Source organism: Odontesthes bonariensis, chromosome 6, assembly GCF_027942865.1.
Source record: "Odontesthes bonariensis isolate fOdoBon6 chromosome 6, fOdoBon6.hap1, whole genome shotgun sequence".
Classification (NCBI taxonomy): Eukaryota; Metazoa; Chordata; class Actinopteri; order Atheriniformes; family Atherinopsidae; genus Odontesthes; species Odontesthes bonariensis.
The window spans coordinates 17,340,051-17,357,958 of record NC_134511.1 but is presented as its reverse complement, the minus strand read 5'-3'; the positions used below and the strand labels follow the sequence as shown (position 1 = coordinate 17,357,958).

The window sequence follows — 17,908 nt, the reverse complement described above, 5'->3', positions numbered from 1 at the left end:
CCTCTCCCCTTCTGTCTTTTAGGATGCGATCAAACAGCAGTGACGGACACAGTAGGTGTCCCAGACAAAAGCTTCGTATGTCTGTATGACTCAGAGTAAAGCATTGTTTCTGCTCATTGCAGAAGCCCCACTTAAAACAGAAATACTACTGGATTCAAGGAATGTTTACATTTTATTTTTATTACTATAAAGTAGAGGATGATACTGTGTGGGACAGCTCAGAAATATCCCTTAAGAAACAAGGAAATAAGGAAAATGCAGTTGTTAAATGTATTGTTTACTTTGTTTTATCCCACAGGCTGCCTATCTAACTTTATCATGCCAGTTCAGGTAAACACAGTCACTTCTTGTCAGATGAAATGCAGAACAGCAGCTTCTCTTTTTCAACCAGCCACGACCACCGTGTCCCAAAGGGTGAAACTGCAAACAGTATGAGGAAGTTCTCACATCCTCCTCTTCTTTCCTTTCCTCACCTACACGTTTCAATCTTGGCCGCTACTGTCGAGAAAAACCACAGAGAGTGAATGCGTGCTGTCAAGAACCAGCTCCTCTCTGCAGCATCACATTCTCTCACATTTAACCGATTCCAGCCCAGACATTTGATGAAAGGTGGAGTTTTGTGGGGTGATTCTGTCTCTCTGTGTATTTTTCATGAACTGAAACCTAGAAGAGCATGAGAATTCATAGGTGTGGGTGACACACAGGAGAACACGTACTAACATAACTGACGGGAAAAAGAAGCTTTTGGTACCAAACCACAGAGGCTCTGCTTTGTGGGGAAAACTAAAACATTAATCATAACCAAGCCAGCATGATCATGTCTCATTAGGATGAGAACAAATTGTTAATCAGTTCATTTTAGAAGCCAGGGAAACAATTAAAACCACACATGCTCTGGGAATTATTATGAAGAGAAGATTTTAAGGACAGAATCTGTAACAAATGTTGGCCATTTTAGAATCAGTGTTCATTTTAGGCTTCAGAAATGTCAAAAATGTTTATGATAAGCCAGCAGGCTAATACTCTTTAGCCTGCTGGCTGGGTGATTTTGCCACCCATTGATTTAGTACAAAAAGCATTATTTTGTCAATTGATTTGTCGCCAACAGCAAATGATAGTGAAGTATTCAAACAGTCGATTAATCTTACTTATTTGTCAAGGATGATAGTTCACCTTCAGGCTGCAGCTTTTGCTGATGTTCACAGTTTCATTCACTTTACCTCAATTCAAATTTCAGAATTTCAGATTATCATCTGTTGACTGATGTGACACATTAACCAAAACTGAAAACAACATTGCTCCCCATGGACAATAACCCAACAAAACTCATGCGTTTTCAGTTTAAAATCCTTTAAGGGTTAATCCCAGAGCTAAAGGACAAATTTGTTTAAAGGTAGATAAAGGAATATGTGGCTGCATGTTACAGGATGACTCCCATCTTGTTGCATCCTCTTCAAAACGTTCAGAGCTGTAAGATAAGCCTGTTAGTTAGTTTGTTAGAAGACAGAATTTTCCATTTTTTACACAATATTTCTAGTTTCTGTCTGACATTTACTCCACACCGATTGATACGATCACATATGTTTTAAAAGTCAGGATCCAGGTGAGCTTTGAATGACAGATTCATACCACAACTGTAACCCATAGCAGTCCTCAGTCAGATGAAGTTTTCGCACATCACTTATAGCAGAATAAACCCAAGATAACAACAGCTAAAACCTGAGACTACAATGATGTGGCTCAGTCCATCTTTTATATACAAATCATTGGAATGTTTCACACCATCGAAGCAGCACCAACACAGTAGAACTTTCTTTCAGACATGTACTAGTTTAATTAATTGGTTTAATCATTATATTCCGTAGAGATTCGTTAGCATTCAAGTCCTCTAAAATGCCTTGTCATTCTGTATTGACATATTTTAAACAATGCTGCTTTTGTGTCACATGGTTTTACCCTCAACTACGTGTACCACAGACGTACAATGCCATGGATGTGAGAAAAAAAAGGAAGCAGAGAGGGGTACTGAAAACAAATACTTCTTAAATCTTTGTATCACTACCACAATTACAAAATGGTGCCATTTTTTGACAAGGGCAGGACTATAGAAACAAAGTTTGTAGCATTCTGCATTGCTCATCTGCAAAATGATGCAGTTGGGTTGTAAAAATCTTGAGAATAGAACTGAAATTTAGACATGTTTCATTAAAAAGAGGGGTGTGCCTGTAAAAATGTTTACTTCCTCTGACTTCTCTCTCTTGTGCATCTCAGGTACGACATTTCCTGTTTTGTTGGTCAGTGAGAAAACGAGATGGTGCTACAATTCTTCCATGTTTTGTTTAACAAATCTGTCCCACCCCAGTCTCAACCTGTCACCTCCTTTGACCCATAGCCAGACGGCGTACCGTAATAATAGCTGAGGGCTGTCCTCCAGCAGTACTTGTGGAGAAGAAAAACACTGGCTCACTGACAGAGAGGTGATGAAGGACAGCAGGTCAGCAGCCCTGCTATTCACAGGAGAAATGAATACAAGAATAAAACAGCACAGCTGTGTATTTTTCTAGCTGCACAGTGGCTTTCTGCTCTATTTTAAGGTTTGTTACTATTTTGGGGTCTGTTTGCAGACTTTGACTGGACAAATTAATTAGAAGCTTCAGGAATCAGTCAGCTATGCTGTTAAGTTACTAATACTGGCACTGTTCATGGCTTTAAAATCAGTGCCTCGGGGCAAAGAGAAGCCTTGCGCCTACATAGTTTTACAGATGTGTCTCTTCCTAATATAAAGAGTGCCCTCTACTGATATGTATTTTTTTTTAAAGTGCTGCTTTTATATGTATATATAAAAATTAGATACTTTTGTTTGGATTAATTAGATAATCAAATAATCAGAAAATCCAATTTTAAACTGTGCTGCATTCACCAAAGCCAAACAAATTATGAACATTTTAGTGATAAACATCATCATAGATTTAAATGTTACTGTAAACTGTAAAATATAAGCGTATATTATTTTTTTAAAAAGCTTAATATTCAACCTGTCAACATGATGATTCGCTGAATTTATCCCACGGAGGATGTTTAGCAAACGAATAAGCAAAATGATTAATCTTATGTAAAATTGTACATTTTGTTATTTGTTAGTTTCACTCTGTTTAAACTAATTTAGGGGTAAAAAGGGAGAGTCTGTGAAATTGATATAAAAATAGAACTACTGTACATGGTGTTGTTCATTGTGAATTTATCCTTCATATACGATCACTATAAAATGTCCTCATTGCTGAAGAAGAAGAAGAAGAAAAAGAAGAAGAAGAAATTACTTTAAAAAGATTTATAGAAAAAATGTGTGTATCTTACATCACTTACACTTATTTAATTAATGGTTAATATACCAGATCTAATTTCTAGTTTAATCTACTACGGGGTTTAAACCACTGGGTCAAAACATAACGAATTTCAAAATGCCCCCTCTGCTTCGGCTCTGAAATGGTATCATCCAAGATGGCAGCCTCCGTGTTGAAACGATGTCTTACAGCAGCTGTCAAAGTTAAATGTTTATCTCCTTCACTTACAGGTAGATACATTCTATTTCTGTCTATGAAAACATACATATTTTACTCTGACTTCATATTTGTCTTCAGCCTGTTTTTGTTTTGTCTTTTTTAACCATAAGGACAGTTGAAGTAGGAGAAGCTAAATGTCCCCGGCTCGTTAGCTAACCATATGTTGTTTAATTAACCTGCTGGGTTGATTGATGTTCTTTGCGGTTTTAAAGGAAGACCCTTTGACTCCACCTATGGCATTCAAATCTTCATTACTCGATTGACTGTTTGTATTCACAGCCAGACGATGGCTGCTTTCGGCAGCTTACACAGAAACCAAAACGTGGGAGGCAAGACAGAGAGACCCTCACAACCTGGGTAAGACGTACAACTTTGTACTTCAGCCATCATTTTCAGTGAACAGCCCAGAAAGCAATGACTGAGGGCAGGCCAGTGAGATGTAGGACCTACGTTGGTCACTTGTGCATATAAATGGTATTGTTGTTCGTCTGTACGTGTTATAAGCAGCTGAACTGTCGGCAGCTTTTTTTAACCATAATGTGTTCAGATGGAGTACCTTTGATCTTAATCCTTTCAGAGATTGGCCCTGTGGCTGTTATACAGTAGTATATGTTGCATTATTGTTATCCATGCATAAGCAGACTTTTGATTTAGTTATTCTTTCTCATTTTGAACAATTATATAATGACCTGCAACAAACGCATATTTTCATCATAAGTACATCGGTAGATTATTATTTTTCTTTATTTTATCGATCATTTGTTTAGTAAAAGTTCTGGACCAGGTGAGAAATGCTCTTTACCACAACATCCTCACATTGCTGATTTTGTTCAACCCGAAATTCAGACCTCTAATTTATTATGGAAATACTATTGGGTATCAAAAAGGAAAGGCAGAAAATCTTCACTACCTCATGAAAAATAACTTAAACGATTATCAGAATAGCTGCTAAGTGACTTTTTTTGTTTTAGGACAGTACTTGAGTAAAATGAATAATTAGTTTTGGAATCTAACTATGAAATGGATGGGCTAATCGATTGGATTCTGAGGGACAGCGTTGCTTTTATGTATGCCTGGGAATGGTCATACTTCTTTGTCACAGACTTGTACCTGTCAGATACTGAAAGCTGGCATTTAAAGTAAGGCTATATTGTGATCTTTTTCTGCCCCTCTACAATCAAATGTTCATTTTGAGGTAACAGTCTAAAAGGGCTTCATTAGACTTTTTTTTAATGACGTTAGAAAAATAATCTGTTGTTCATGACGTTGAACAACAAACTGAATATGAGTAGAACAGTTGCACTGACACCAGTATTGAGCATTTATGCATCATAGCACTGTTTTAATACGCAAGCACTTTAATGGCATGCAACACATACATGGATGACAAATGTTTTGTGAGAATGACGAACAAGAAGTTTGACTTTTTTATGACCGATGGTTGCATGCAGCGTTCTTTCAGATAGTGTTATTGTGAGTGCACTCCATCAACACATGGTGGCACTGCAGCCTCATGATGCAATGATAACTGGCATCTGTTCAAGACTTTGTGCATTATTTGTTTACATATCGTCACCCTCTTAAAATAATGGCCTAAGTAATTTTTTTAAAAGTTTTTCAGGAAACACAAAAAACTAAAACATTCCACTCTTGACATAAACCATTATACCACAGGGGTAGAAACACAATATCTGTTCAACTGAGGATGTAGGCAATTTTACCAGAGGTGTCCAGCGTCATGAGGAGATGATTTGAGCAAAAAAAAATCAGTTTTGTCAAAAAATGACTTCGGCCATTATTTTAAGAGGTTGACGATATGTAACTTTGACTTAAGAATTGAGATCAGTAACATTGAAGTTTAAACATTTCTAATGGATCACAGATGATTAAACATTGGATTACATGATCAAATACATTTGTGGACGTTGGCAGTTGCATCACAGTTATACGGTGCTGCTGAATATTTAGTGAATTGGTCATGACATTGTAAAGTTTGTAACAGTATTGCTGTGTTTTGCTTTAACCTACAGCTGTGCTGGCCAACACCATGGACAGAACATATGACAAGAACCTCCCTGTCAGCTCTCTGACTATCTCACGGGTAAGCTGTAACTACAGTTGAATTGACTGCATCTGGTTTGTTTCTTTGTGTATTTCATGGCAATATGTAAACATTTTTAGTGACTACGTTCTCTTTTTCAGTTTGTTGACAGCATTTCGTCTAGAGAAGAAGTTGATCAGGCAGAGTACTACCTTTTCAAGTACGATGAGTCATTTTTCTTCTTCTGCATCATCGTTTCTGTGCTGAATATCTGCTGCTTTCTTGTTTTTCTTGTTTTTTTTGTGGTACCAGCTTATGTGTTTTTCTTGGAATGAATTGTCTGTTTGGCTTGTCTGTTTTGGTTTATATTCAGTCACATGGCTGTCTTTGTTCGGGGCAACTCCAGACCTTTCCTGTTTACTCCTTCCTCTGGAATCTGAACCCATTCTTGTGATTACTAGATTTAGTATGTTTCCCAATCGCACCTTTGTTCAGGAAACATTTATTTTCTGGATCAACTTTTGGACGTTTGTTTTTAGTTTTTGGGAGATTGAACTGCTTTTGCTGTGTTTGGACTCTTACATTTCTTTTATTACGCTGGTTGTCAAGATAAGTTTGTCATATTTGAAGTTTGCTCTTTGCTGAGCCTTAGCAGATGATATTGTATACCGCTGATTGATCAAATGTCATCTCATCTTTTCCTCACATCTTTCTTGCATTTTGTCTCTTGCCTTAGTTGACCCGACTGTGATGGATAGGTCATAATACATAAAATGTCTTTTTGTTTTTTTTTTTATTTTGCAAGGTTTCGTCACAGTCCCAACTGTTGGTACCTGCGAGACTGGACTATTCATGACTGGATCCGACAGTGCCTAAAATACGGGGCCCGAGATAAGGCCCTGCACACACTTAAAAACAAGGTACACAGCATCTTATGTTTGGTGTATTCCTTGGAAAGAAAAATAGACGTTGGTTACTTAATGAGCTCATGCTTGTAATCAGAGAGGAAACCTGATCATAGTCAGCTGATCACCTCTGACAGCTGCAGCTACTTGTCAGTGTGAGATGTTACAGATCCAATCTGTTCAGACTGATTTGAGCAGCACAGTTAATGTCAAGCATGTTTGACATTTTCAGCCCAGCGTTCATTCTGTGCATTAATGAGCTGAAGGACTGAAACGTCTCTGAATTGTTCCAAAAGCAGACATCAGCTCACATGTGGCGTGTTTACAGCAAAGTAAAACAAAGTGCACTTAACCAATACGACTGCCTTCGTTGTTTTGATTGGCGAGACGTCTCTGAGAGATAATGGGTCTTGATGCATAAAAAAAAATCAGCTGTTGTATGTCTGTTGTATGTTGTTGTATGAAACGGTGTATTGTAAACATTTGTGAAGCTATTGCACAAATACTATAGCAGTATTAGATGTGATACAAATGTTTTCAAATCTGCACATGTTTGTGTTTAGGTCCAGTATGGAATATTCCCAGACGACTTCACCTTCAACTTGTTGTTAGATTCTTTCATCAAGGATGGAGACTATAAAAGTAAGGCTTTTTAAAACGTTTTTTGGGTCCAACAGTGGGTAAACATGAGGCCTACAGAGACCAAAATACAAATCAAACCCTTGCAGGTTTCCAAACATATGTGTTGACTTTGAATACAGCCTGAAATGGGTACAGACTAAAATCAGATTTCAGGCCTTTCATTGCTTGTTTGGGAGAAACACGGCTAGAGGGGAAGCCTGACTATTTTTCCTCCGTGATAACAGCAGACGGTAAACAATACATCATTGTGGAGACTTGGTTTTGCAGCTGTAGGTCGAGCTTTTGATTGAATTTGTCAAAGTTTGTATTTCTTATAACTTTGCAACTGCAACTCAAATTTAATGTTGTTTAAATACCTCTGATATTCCACACGAGTCATTATCAAACATTTTGTCATTCCCAATAGCTAAAGGCCAGCTAGATAAACTCAGTAATCCTGTCTTGACACCATATGTCAGCAGTGGCCTTAGAAAAAGACCAAAATTAGAAATTCGACCAAAAAAACAACTAAAAACCTATTAAAGGTGCAAAATGTTCATCTTGTGCTTTAGATATGACAGTTCAAAAGGGCTCAATACCACATAGACTGTCCTGTAAATACCTTAAGTGTATTACTGTATCAGTAGTTTAACAAATGTACTATTTACTGGAACATTTACAAAAAACTTCAGCATCCAGATGTTTTCGTGAATATATGACCCCCTTTTTAGAAATGAAAATGGGAAGCCGGACCAGAAGCCAACTTATCTGGTAAATTTTCTTCTACATCTATGTGTTTTTTCAGTTTGTAACCAATGTGATGGCTATGATGGTGAAGACAGGGTTGAAATATTGTGATTTTATCATTTAAAAGCAGAAGAGCTGTTCTGTCACTAAAAAATAAATGATGTGTGCAACGGACCATTAGCTCACGATAAGGTTACATTCCTCTGCAGTGATTAGATGCCACCCGGCAGCTTCACACCTCGATGCACAAACTCATAATACTTGCTGACAACATTTTCTCTGGATTTTTTTTCGGAAGTAGTTTATGTGTTGTATTTGGAATGGAAACGTTGCAAATGCCGGTTTGGGTCTGTTTATAGAATTTGTTCATATAGAATGACACAATTTCACCTTTTCCTTCCACTCTGCCATCAATGTCATGATCTCTCCACAGATGAATCTAAGAAAAACAAACAACAACAACAAAAAAAGAAATCAGCTTTAACATAAATGATTTGTATGTGCCATGTCTTGTGTTGTCATAGGTGCGTGTTCTGTGGTTGAAGAGGTGATGCTTCAGGAGGCCTTCGACCTTCCCTCCACGCAGATATTGTCTCTGTACGCTTTGGGCAATTTCTTAGGAACTAGGCCACAGCTCACTGTGAGTAACAACAGATGATCCTAGAATATTGTTATGTTTTGAAATACTACACATTATCCTTGACGATAACTATGATGAATAATTTTTTTTGATGCCTGGGATTAACGGACATTGTTTGTCCCTGTGTTCAGGTGTCCGAGGAGCGAGCTTTGGGAGCGTCTCTGCTCATCTGTGGGCTGAACCAAGACAACACCGTTGGCCACAGCGCTCAGCTGCTGGGAAATGCCCTCCTTGGTGTGTATTTGAGTTTCTTCCCAACAGTGTTGGGTGTATTATTGACACTGTGATTGATTTATCCTGCATTCTTTCATTAGTTCCTTGTCTCATTTATTTTCCTCTTTACACCTAATCCAGGCAAAGTGGAGATTTTAAAGGGCATACATGCCGTGTTTAAAGGGATGCCTGTCTCCTGGGCTCGAGGATATCTGGACCGAGCGCTGGCTGTCATGGAGAAAGTTGCTGCTACGTCTGGTGATATCAAGCTGTCCAAAGACACAGTAAGATTCACAGGATTATTTCACTTTGTGTGTGTGAAGCTGAAGTTGGTCTTCACAAGGAAGAAACTTTCCTGCAGAGGCATGGATATAATCTTTGTTTATAAGAATGCCCACAGGCTGAGAATGTCTCAGATGCAGACAGTCGCAAAAAGCGTAACGGAAAAACAACTTTTTGTCAAAATATCATAAACCAATAATCGAAACGACTTCAAACTCTCAATTCCTCCGTGTTTCAACAACACGCCTGCCAAGTCTGAAGAAGATCAGATAAACTGTTGTTCAGAAAAAGCAAAATATACACACACAAAGACATGCAGAGAGTCACGGATTTATTAGTCTGAAGATACCCCGATCATGAGAATCGGCAAGGGGAGAGAACAAGATTTACGTAACCAATTATCCCCAGTTTATAAGCGGTTGCTCATTTTCTGGTTTAACAGCTCCTTTAAGATGAATGCATTGATTTTGATTAACTTAACACGGTCTACAAAGGGCAATGGCATATTATTGATTACCGAAACCGCGATTGTTCTATGTTGCTCTGTAACATACAACGCAAGCGTATGTGTTCATGTAATAGAGCACAAAAGAAATGACGACAATATCAAACACACAAACATCACAGCATTACTCCTTGCACTCAGTTGGACTGTGATTTCGAGGTCAAAACAGACAGATTTTCCAAAGACACACTGTTCGTATTGATATTTTTTACGTATTTTTACGTTCATATAAATCCAGCAGCAGCGGCTCTAATCCGGCCTCCGCTGTCCGGTTCAATAGTTCAGCTTTGTCCACATCTAATGAGATTTTGAAGAGCCCAGAGCTCTGAGGGTGTCTGTGCTAATCACTGAAACAGGAACCAAAAGAGCCAGTGTCAGGCAAGCGGCATGGCAATAATGTAGACAGAGAAGATAACACAGTAGGACAGAGAGGATGTATTACATCTCAGGTGCTGGTGACTGCTGCCTCAGGTCACAGTAAATCATCCTCTTCCCAGATTAAGAGGTGAGTTGCCAAGTAAGGCGTTCTGGCTCTTGCGTCATCTCCTGTCTGTTCTTTAGTCAAACATGTTAGGAACTGCGTCTTTGTAAAAAAAAAAAAAAAAAGCTGATTGCATTACACAAAAAAGAAAATTTTCAGGCAGAAACAACTGTTTTAGAACTTTATGAACTACACTTAAAAAGGACTTTAAAGGCCTACAGAAAGGTGATTTTTTTGCACAAAACTGAAATAGCAGATCGATTCCTTATATACCATGGAGTTGTTTTATGATTTTAAAATAATTTTAGGCCCCTGGATAGTCCTGATTAGGCCCAATAAACTATCACCACATTTGACTCGAATTTGGCAAACTGGAACGACAGGTGCGTGACGTTGCGAGTGCCAGCTGCTGGAACAACCCCCAGTAGTTCTAGCAGCGAAGCCAGCAGTTTGCCAGACCTGGACAGCTTCTTCACGGCAAATTTCGATGTGTGCCGCGGGACGTCGCTTGGAAATATAAAACGTTGGGTTCAGTGCAATTTTTATTGCGAGTAGATGTACGAAGTGCATGTGTTGCCCTCAGCAGCAGCAGCTCACACCACCGGGGACAGAGGAAGCAGAGAGACCCGCGGTCTTGTGTCTGTGTCTCCCTGTTCGTCTGCCTCCTCTCTGGTGAAATCAGCCGGAGCCATCCCGCCGTGTTCAGCTCCCTGCGGTGCGGACACTCAGTGGGAATCCAAATGGCGGAGAGAGGACACACTCTCCGCCAGGTGGAGAGTGGAAATCTCGGCAGAGCGATCATCAAGAGCCCCGATGTGGACACACGTCGTCGCTCTGCCGGCTGATTTCAGGGCAACCATCCCGCGGTGTGTCCGCTCTCCGCCAGGTGGATTCCCCCTGAGCGTCCGCACCGCAGGGAGCTGAACACGGCGGGATGGCTCCGGCTGATTTCACCAGAGAGGAGGCAGGCGGACAGGGAGACACAGACACAAGACCGCGGGTCTCTCTGCTTCCTCTGTCCCCGGTGGTGTGAGCTGCTGAGGGCAACACACACACCCACAGCACTTCGTACATCTACTCGCAATAAAAACTGCACTGAACCCAACGTTTTATTGCCTTCACCACTCAACAAGCATACTAATAGCGGCAGCCAGGAAAACCCATGGCACCTGTGACGTCACACGGAAGCCCCGCCCCCAGTCTGGAATTCCAGGAAGGATTTCCAAGCGGCAAATTCAAAATCGCAAATTTCATGTGTTTATGAAATGTTTTGGTGTAGAGTCCAATGATCATTATTGTTCCTCTGTGTATGTATTATCATTATGTATTGGGTGTAGTGTCAGCTTTCTGTAGGCCTTTAAAGCTATAATCTGCATACTCAGCATTGATTTTGATGTTTTTTTTCCCAGCTGGACTACGTGAATGTCTTGCTGCAGGAACTGTCCTCGACCTCAGGCACAGACTCCTCAGGAGAGGAGTCGGGGGCCGAGGAAGACAAGAAAGAGGACGATGTAGATGAAGAAGATGAGGCTGAGCAGGCTAAGCTCCCTCTGTATGTCAGCAGATTCAAGGTGGGTGTTTGATGTGTGTGTGCTTTTGTTTGTCATCTCAGTTAAATTTACATCAGTGTTCCTTGTCGGGGCAAACCACCAAACAGTATTTCCTGTTATGTCTAGGTTTGTAACTCTGAGATTTCGAGTCAAATTGGAGCGAGCGGCTGACTGTGGGCTTATTATTAAAAATATAATGGAAAAGTATTTACTTCTACGCAAATCCTGAACATAAACTTAAAGATTTAAAGCATGTCTTGTGCTCCTCTGTCCAAATTGTACGTCATGATTTTCTTTTTAACTTGTACTTCTCAACCCTTCAGTACAGCAGAGCTCATGCCCGTTAGCTCTTTATGCTAACTGGATCATCTCCATGATAAAAATCAAAACAAAACCTTGATTAATCTGCCAGGATACACTGTACATTGAATGCCATTCCTTTTCAGCCACATATTTCAGTTTGCATTCTGATTTTTTTTTTCCTGCTTTTGTTGGCGCATCAGAGCTTTTGACATGTTGCCACCACCTGCGGATCAGCCAAATGGTGTGAAACAGTCAGCTGGAATGTGGATTTCATTGATTGTGTGCAAGATTGTTGGTATGCTTCCTGGTGCTCACACATAGGGAGCAAAGAATTCATAGGCCCACTTGGAATAAAAATTTTCATAGCTATATTAAAAGTTAAAAACTTGCAGGACCCAGCACCATCGCATATTTTAAATGTTAGTTTTTATGTTCTGTGTCTGATATAGAGGTGACAAATGGGTGTAAAATATGCAGATTTAAGTAATGTCGACAATGACATGTTTTTCACTTTTCACTATCCAAACATTTGAACCCATTTTTATCCATTTTCTCCACACAAAGCTCCTGAAAATGTGTCAACTATAAGGTGCAGTCATTGTCAGGTGTTGCTCATTCACATGTGTAGAAGATTGAGAGAGATTCTCTGTACGAGACACATTCCTATTGCCATGAATACTTCAGTGTTGTGCCTATGGAAAGCACACAGGAGGCAGAACATGATGCACAAAGTTATGCTTGTCCCTCCCGACTTTACAGCTAATGGTTGACGTTTTGTTGCATATTTATAATAAATATGTTCAGGGACTCCTGCACAGTTTTAGCTGCAGTACTTTGATTTGGCCCCATACCCGTCTTTGTCTCTCACACATACACACCAGTTCCTCCCCCCTAATTTCATATGCACCGATCAATACACAATCTTGCACAGAAGGTTTGCTTGATGATCCCACTGTCGCCAACTGGATTTGGGAAAATGTAGCCTTTTCTTTTCCCAGATCATTTCAGTATCTTCTTTTTCCCAAAAATTTAGCAGCATTGTTTTAATCAAGGCATTCTTTTATATGTGAAAATACGAGCATAGGCAAAAAATACATGGTAGAGTACCAATCCCTCCCCAACAAATGAACAGAACAAAGGCAATTTAGCCCACCATGATTTTTTCTATCATAGTTTTAAGCTCAGTTGTCTAATAGGAGATCTCTGTTTGGTTCCCTGAACATCTTCTTGTTTCCCTGCCTCTACCAGGAGCTGAGCAGCAAGCTGGACTCTCAGAATAAAGTAGAGCCCACCTCCTTCCAGGCTTTAGTGACGGCTCTGGCCCAGCAGAACCTAGTTGCTGCAGAGAAACTGGACCTGGAGCAGTATGAGAGCCGGATGCGGGCCTGGGAGGCTGAGAAGAGGCAGCTTATCCAGAGAGAGAAGGAGATGAGGGAGAAGGCCGAACAGCAGAGACAGGAGCAGTTAGCTGCCAGGGCTGCAGCTCAGCAGGCGTAGAGATCTGGTCGAACATCACTGAACTGTCCGCTGAGTGTGTGCGTTAGATTTGCGTAAACCTCAACATTATATCTACACATGTCACCAGTTACTTTTGTAAATATATCAATTATTGTGTTATTGGGGCTTCTCATGGTGTGAAATAAAATTTTATTTGTATCAGAAATTCTGTGTCCCACTCTTGTTGTGGCCTATGAGACGATAACATCATTGGAGCGAATGCTGATATAAATTGTTAAGCCCGATTGTTTGGTGATCTCATGAAAGCAAAAAAGGGAAACTGGAGAAAAGACCATACTGTCAACCCCCAACCAACCCCCCCCATTTCCCTCTCCGCCTGCAGCTGTCTTTGTCATGCGTTTGTGTGTTTTCAGTGTATGTGTCTTGTCAAAAGCAGATTTTTCTCACGGGAGAATAAAAGGGGTGTTTGCACAAAAGAATTTGTTGATAGAATCTGCAGAAAACCACATTCTTTGCCTGGAAAGGAATGCATTTATCACCAGAAACCGTTCCGTTCACAAAGGAAGACACAAGTCATGCAGTATAGATCCTGATTACCAGCGGAATAAATCGAAAGTGCCCCTCAGTGTTTTTTGATGAGTCAATATATCAACAAATCAACACAAAATCAGCTAATACACAAACGGCACATGCTAACTAGCAAGCTGGTTGAGGGTTGTTTGGAAGTGCAGTGAGATAAGATTTGAAGATCTTTGGAGAAGAAAATGCCGTTGTGGTGGTGCATATAGTGCATTCATTCCACATTATGCTGCCTCTATTCAGTATTCAGAGCATGATGTTGGGAAACAGCCTGGTATGCAGTCCAAGATGAATGAGCAGCACAAAACTCTGAAACGAGGTATTGTCATTCAGTGGTTCCACACTGTGTACCAGAGAACAACTTTGCGTGTTTTTGTAATACCTCTGAATGTTTTTTTTGTGTTTTTTTTCTATTTTGACTGAGTCTGGATATGAGAGCATAAAGGTGTTGCATCTGCTTTTAGCCTGACTGAGACAGTGGTCAACATATCGGCTTCAACTCCGGATCTACCTATTCGGTCACTGCCTGGTGACTTGAAATACAAGGAACATTTATTTCTGGCTTCATTAATATAATCTATGCCAAGTGTTTGTTTGTTCAGGGAGACTGTCATTCCTGCCCACTGACAGCCATGGTTGCTGGACAGCTATGACTCAGCTGAACTGTGTCACCTCAGTTAGTCATAAAATATCTGCCCAGAATGTCCTTTACTGTATGCATCTTTGTCCAAACACAAATAGGTGTAACTACTTCCTTCCTTTAATATAAGGATTCTGAGAAATTTCTACGAAAGTGCAAACTATAATTGAGATTCTGATCTTTCATGCAGGTGCTGAGGTGGGGGGTACACTGCATGTTCAACGCGGCCAGGCCTTCTATGCATTAGCTTGCATGAAAACACTTGAAAGTTCAGTCAGAAATAGTGATGGTGGTTATCGGCTTACTTTGTTTAGGCAGGCTTGTTCAGGTTTTGGTTGCTCCCAAGTAAAAGAGAGTGTTTGACACAGAGGCGGAGGATTAGGCCGTTATAATCTACGATGAATGTAGAATAAAGATTGTAACAAAAATATTACTGTTGGTAAGGCAACAGAGGAAATGTTTAAATGCTGATGTCATGTGTTTATGTTATCTCACAATGCACTCTAAATGGTGTCAATATATGTCACAGTTTGTTCAAACATAAGTTAGGTCAGACACTTTCCTATCATGATGGATATATGGAAATGAGCTCTTGGCTAAATTTAAAAAGAACATTATTATTACTTCCTGTGAAATACCAATTGAACATTATTATTACTTATTTTATCAGCAAACAAATCCATTTTCTAATCTATGTTCTGGTAAGTGTAGATTACTCACATAAAAAACATTTTTGCACTTGCTCTAAAACAAACTGTGGTTTCCAATGGCAACGGGACTCATGCAGAATGTGAAACAAACTTTTGGCCTTAGTTGGGCTGCATTACTTAAGATAACATATTATAAGTATTCCTTAGTTAAAAAGTCATGAATCGCTGCTCAAAATTCCAATAAAAACAAAAACCTGAAATGGTGACGCTTTTTTTTTTTTTAGAGTTGATTTACATCCAAAAGTCTGGAGCAGGTTACCATGGCGATCCAGGCAGTTTGAACGAGAACAAAACTGACTTTAGGCTCAACGCGCCTCATAAACATATTAATCTCAGTTCGTAGAACAGCATGTTACAGTTTTTCCAGGGATTTATCTAGAAAATGATAGAATATCGGCAGCAATATTTTCATCGACCACTTAGTGAAATTTAGTGAAACTTTTCTGTACTTCTATTCAGTATTCACAATCTATTTTATATCAGCTTGTAAGTGTACCCTGGAAAAGGCAACATGTGCTATTTAAGTGTAATAACCACTAATAATAACCACAAAGTGCATCTTTTTTCTTTGTTTCCTAGCAATAAAATCTTTCACCTTGCACTTAATGGCTTGAGTAAAAAGTTTTGGTGTAATTGTTATTTCCCGGTGATACTGTAAACCTTTGACTGTTTGAAAGCCACAGACATTAAAGACATTGAAAAGCTAATCTGCAATGTAAAATGGGTCATTCATCATTCCCAGTTAGCTTCTCATGAGAGTTGTTAGTTCCAGAAGTGGTGTTAATATTTGAATTTGCTGCTGGTGTCTCTGAGGTGTCTGTTAATATCCCTGATGAAGGCAGTCAAGTGAGACATCAGGAAGTTTGACCTTCACATCACTGATGCCTAGAGCCTTTTAAGAGATTTAAACGATGGATGTTGGTTGAGATGTGTCTATATAACAGAGCCTCAAAGAGAAAATGGGGTGCATTAGACATGCTGGATTTGGACACAAAACAGCTGCTACTGTACAAACCTTTTAACGCTGCACCAGGGAAGCTTGTTTCAGGAATCAGCACTTCAGCTGGTAGGAAAGGTTACGAAGAAGTCAGCAAATCCTCATTTAATCTTTTATCTTTAGTTCATGCTGTCTCTGAACAGTATGTTCATCTGAGACTTCAGGTCACTGTTTCTCGCTGGTTTTTAATCACATGGCAGTTTTTATCTTTCCATTCCTGCAGTTTTCCCATGTAAATATAAACTTTGTGGCCTTTTTTTCTTTGATCTTTTAATTTGAGTCAACAGGATTCGGGTCCCACTTTTGATTCAGAAAAGTGATTTATATCTGAAATGTGCAGAGTAGAGTTTGTCCTGCTCTGCGAAGCAGATGACGTGATAAGATGCTGCTGCTTTTGTTGGACTTGACTGGTCTGCCCACAGAGTCTCCATGGAAACGTGTTTATTAATCTTTCATTATTCATCAAGGTCAGTTGCTTCATATTTAACATTTCAAAGAGATAAGTGAAAACAAATATTGTTTAATTTATCCATCTGTTTGTTTAGAGGCTATGCATGGCTTTTATGTATTCTGACACTGGTTCATATATTAATCTGATAAATTAGGGAGATGCAAAATGTGAATTAGAACTTGGATTTATGTGCTGTCTGATCCATTAGCTGGTCATTCTGTCATCATCAGCTAATATGTACAACCTTTAAAAGCAGTTGAGATGTGTCTTTTCTCATCAAAAGTTAAACTTTAGGCACTTTATTTATAATTTTTTTTTAATGGGTTTTGAGATTTTGATGCATTCTGCTTTTTATATAGTTTGAATTTTGAATATCTCTCAGTCTTCAATTCAAGGTCACCAACTACACATCAGCTCCAAAACATATATTCTTTTCTTTAATTTTTATTAATTACAAACTGTAAAGTAATTAGATATATTTTGAAATGTTATGTAATGGCCTTACACAAAATGGTCCAAATTGACAAAGCAAAATTCGCAAGAATAAACAAAAAGTAGTGCACACATATGTATCCATCCCCAGGCTATACATATAAAATTTGGAGAACTTGGGTTACTTGAATTTCACACAGTGGTGTTTCAAAAATTGAAAATACATGGCAACACAGCAAATGTGCCAAGAAAGGGCCGAGCTCTCCAGCAGAAACTGGAGAGTCTGTCCACAGGAACACTTGAAACTGCAGACTCCACAGAAAATGGCCCTCATGAAAAACAATTCAATCAATTCAATTTAGCACAAGCCTGTTACCCCAAGAACTCCATCCCTACAGTGAAGCATGGCAGTGGTAGCATCACGCTGTGGAGATTTTCATTTATTCATTTTTCTTTTCAGCAGCAGATTCTGCAAAACTGGTCAGAATTTGAGGGAATAATAATAATGGATAGTAAAAAATAAAGGTAAATGCTTGTGGAAAACCTGGTTCAATCTTTCTGAGAATTGAGATTGGATATGAGTTTCAGCATTCAGAATGACAATGACCCTAAGAACTTTGGAAAAGCAATATTAAAGCGGTTTAGAGGAAACATTTGAATGGAATACTCTAGTTGAAGCCAAGAACCCAATCTCAGTGAGAGGTATAACTCTAAAATTGCCAAACTTTAGCACAACCCACTGAAAGGGGCAGGAGCTGTTGTAATTGTTGTTTGATGAAGCATTGACTTTAGG

The 17,908-nt window shown here is 39.3% G+C and overlaps 1 protein-coding gene across 1 annotated transcript; it reads left to right on the top strand.

The window, feature by feature from the left end:
• Positions 1-3,491: 3,491 nt before the first annotated feature.
• mrps27 (mitochondrial ribosomal protein S27) lies at positions 3,492-13,511 on the top strand. Its single transcript, XM_075467692.1, has 11 exons — positions 3,492-3,571; positions 3,840-3,917; positions 5,591-5,661; positions 5,763-5,821; positions 6,407-6,521; positions 7,070-7,148; positions 8,399-8,514; positions 8,646-8,748; positions 8,869-9,011; positions 11,405-11,566; positions 13,097-13,511. The coding sequence occupies exons 1-11, from the start codon at positions 3,499-3,501 to the stop codon at positions 13,343-13,345; spliced, it is 1,248 nt and encodes a 415-aa protein (XP_075323807.1). The 5' UTR covers positions 3,492-3,498; the 3' UTR covers positions 13,346-13,511.
• Positions 13,512-17,908: the final 4,397 nt, after the last annotated feature.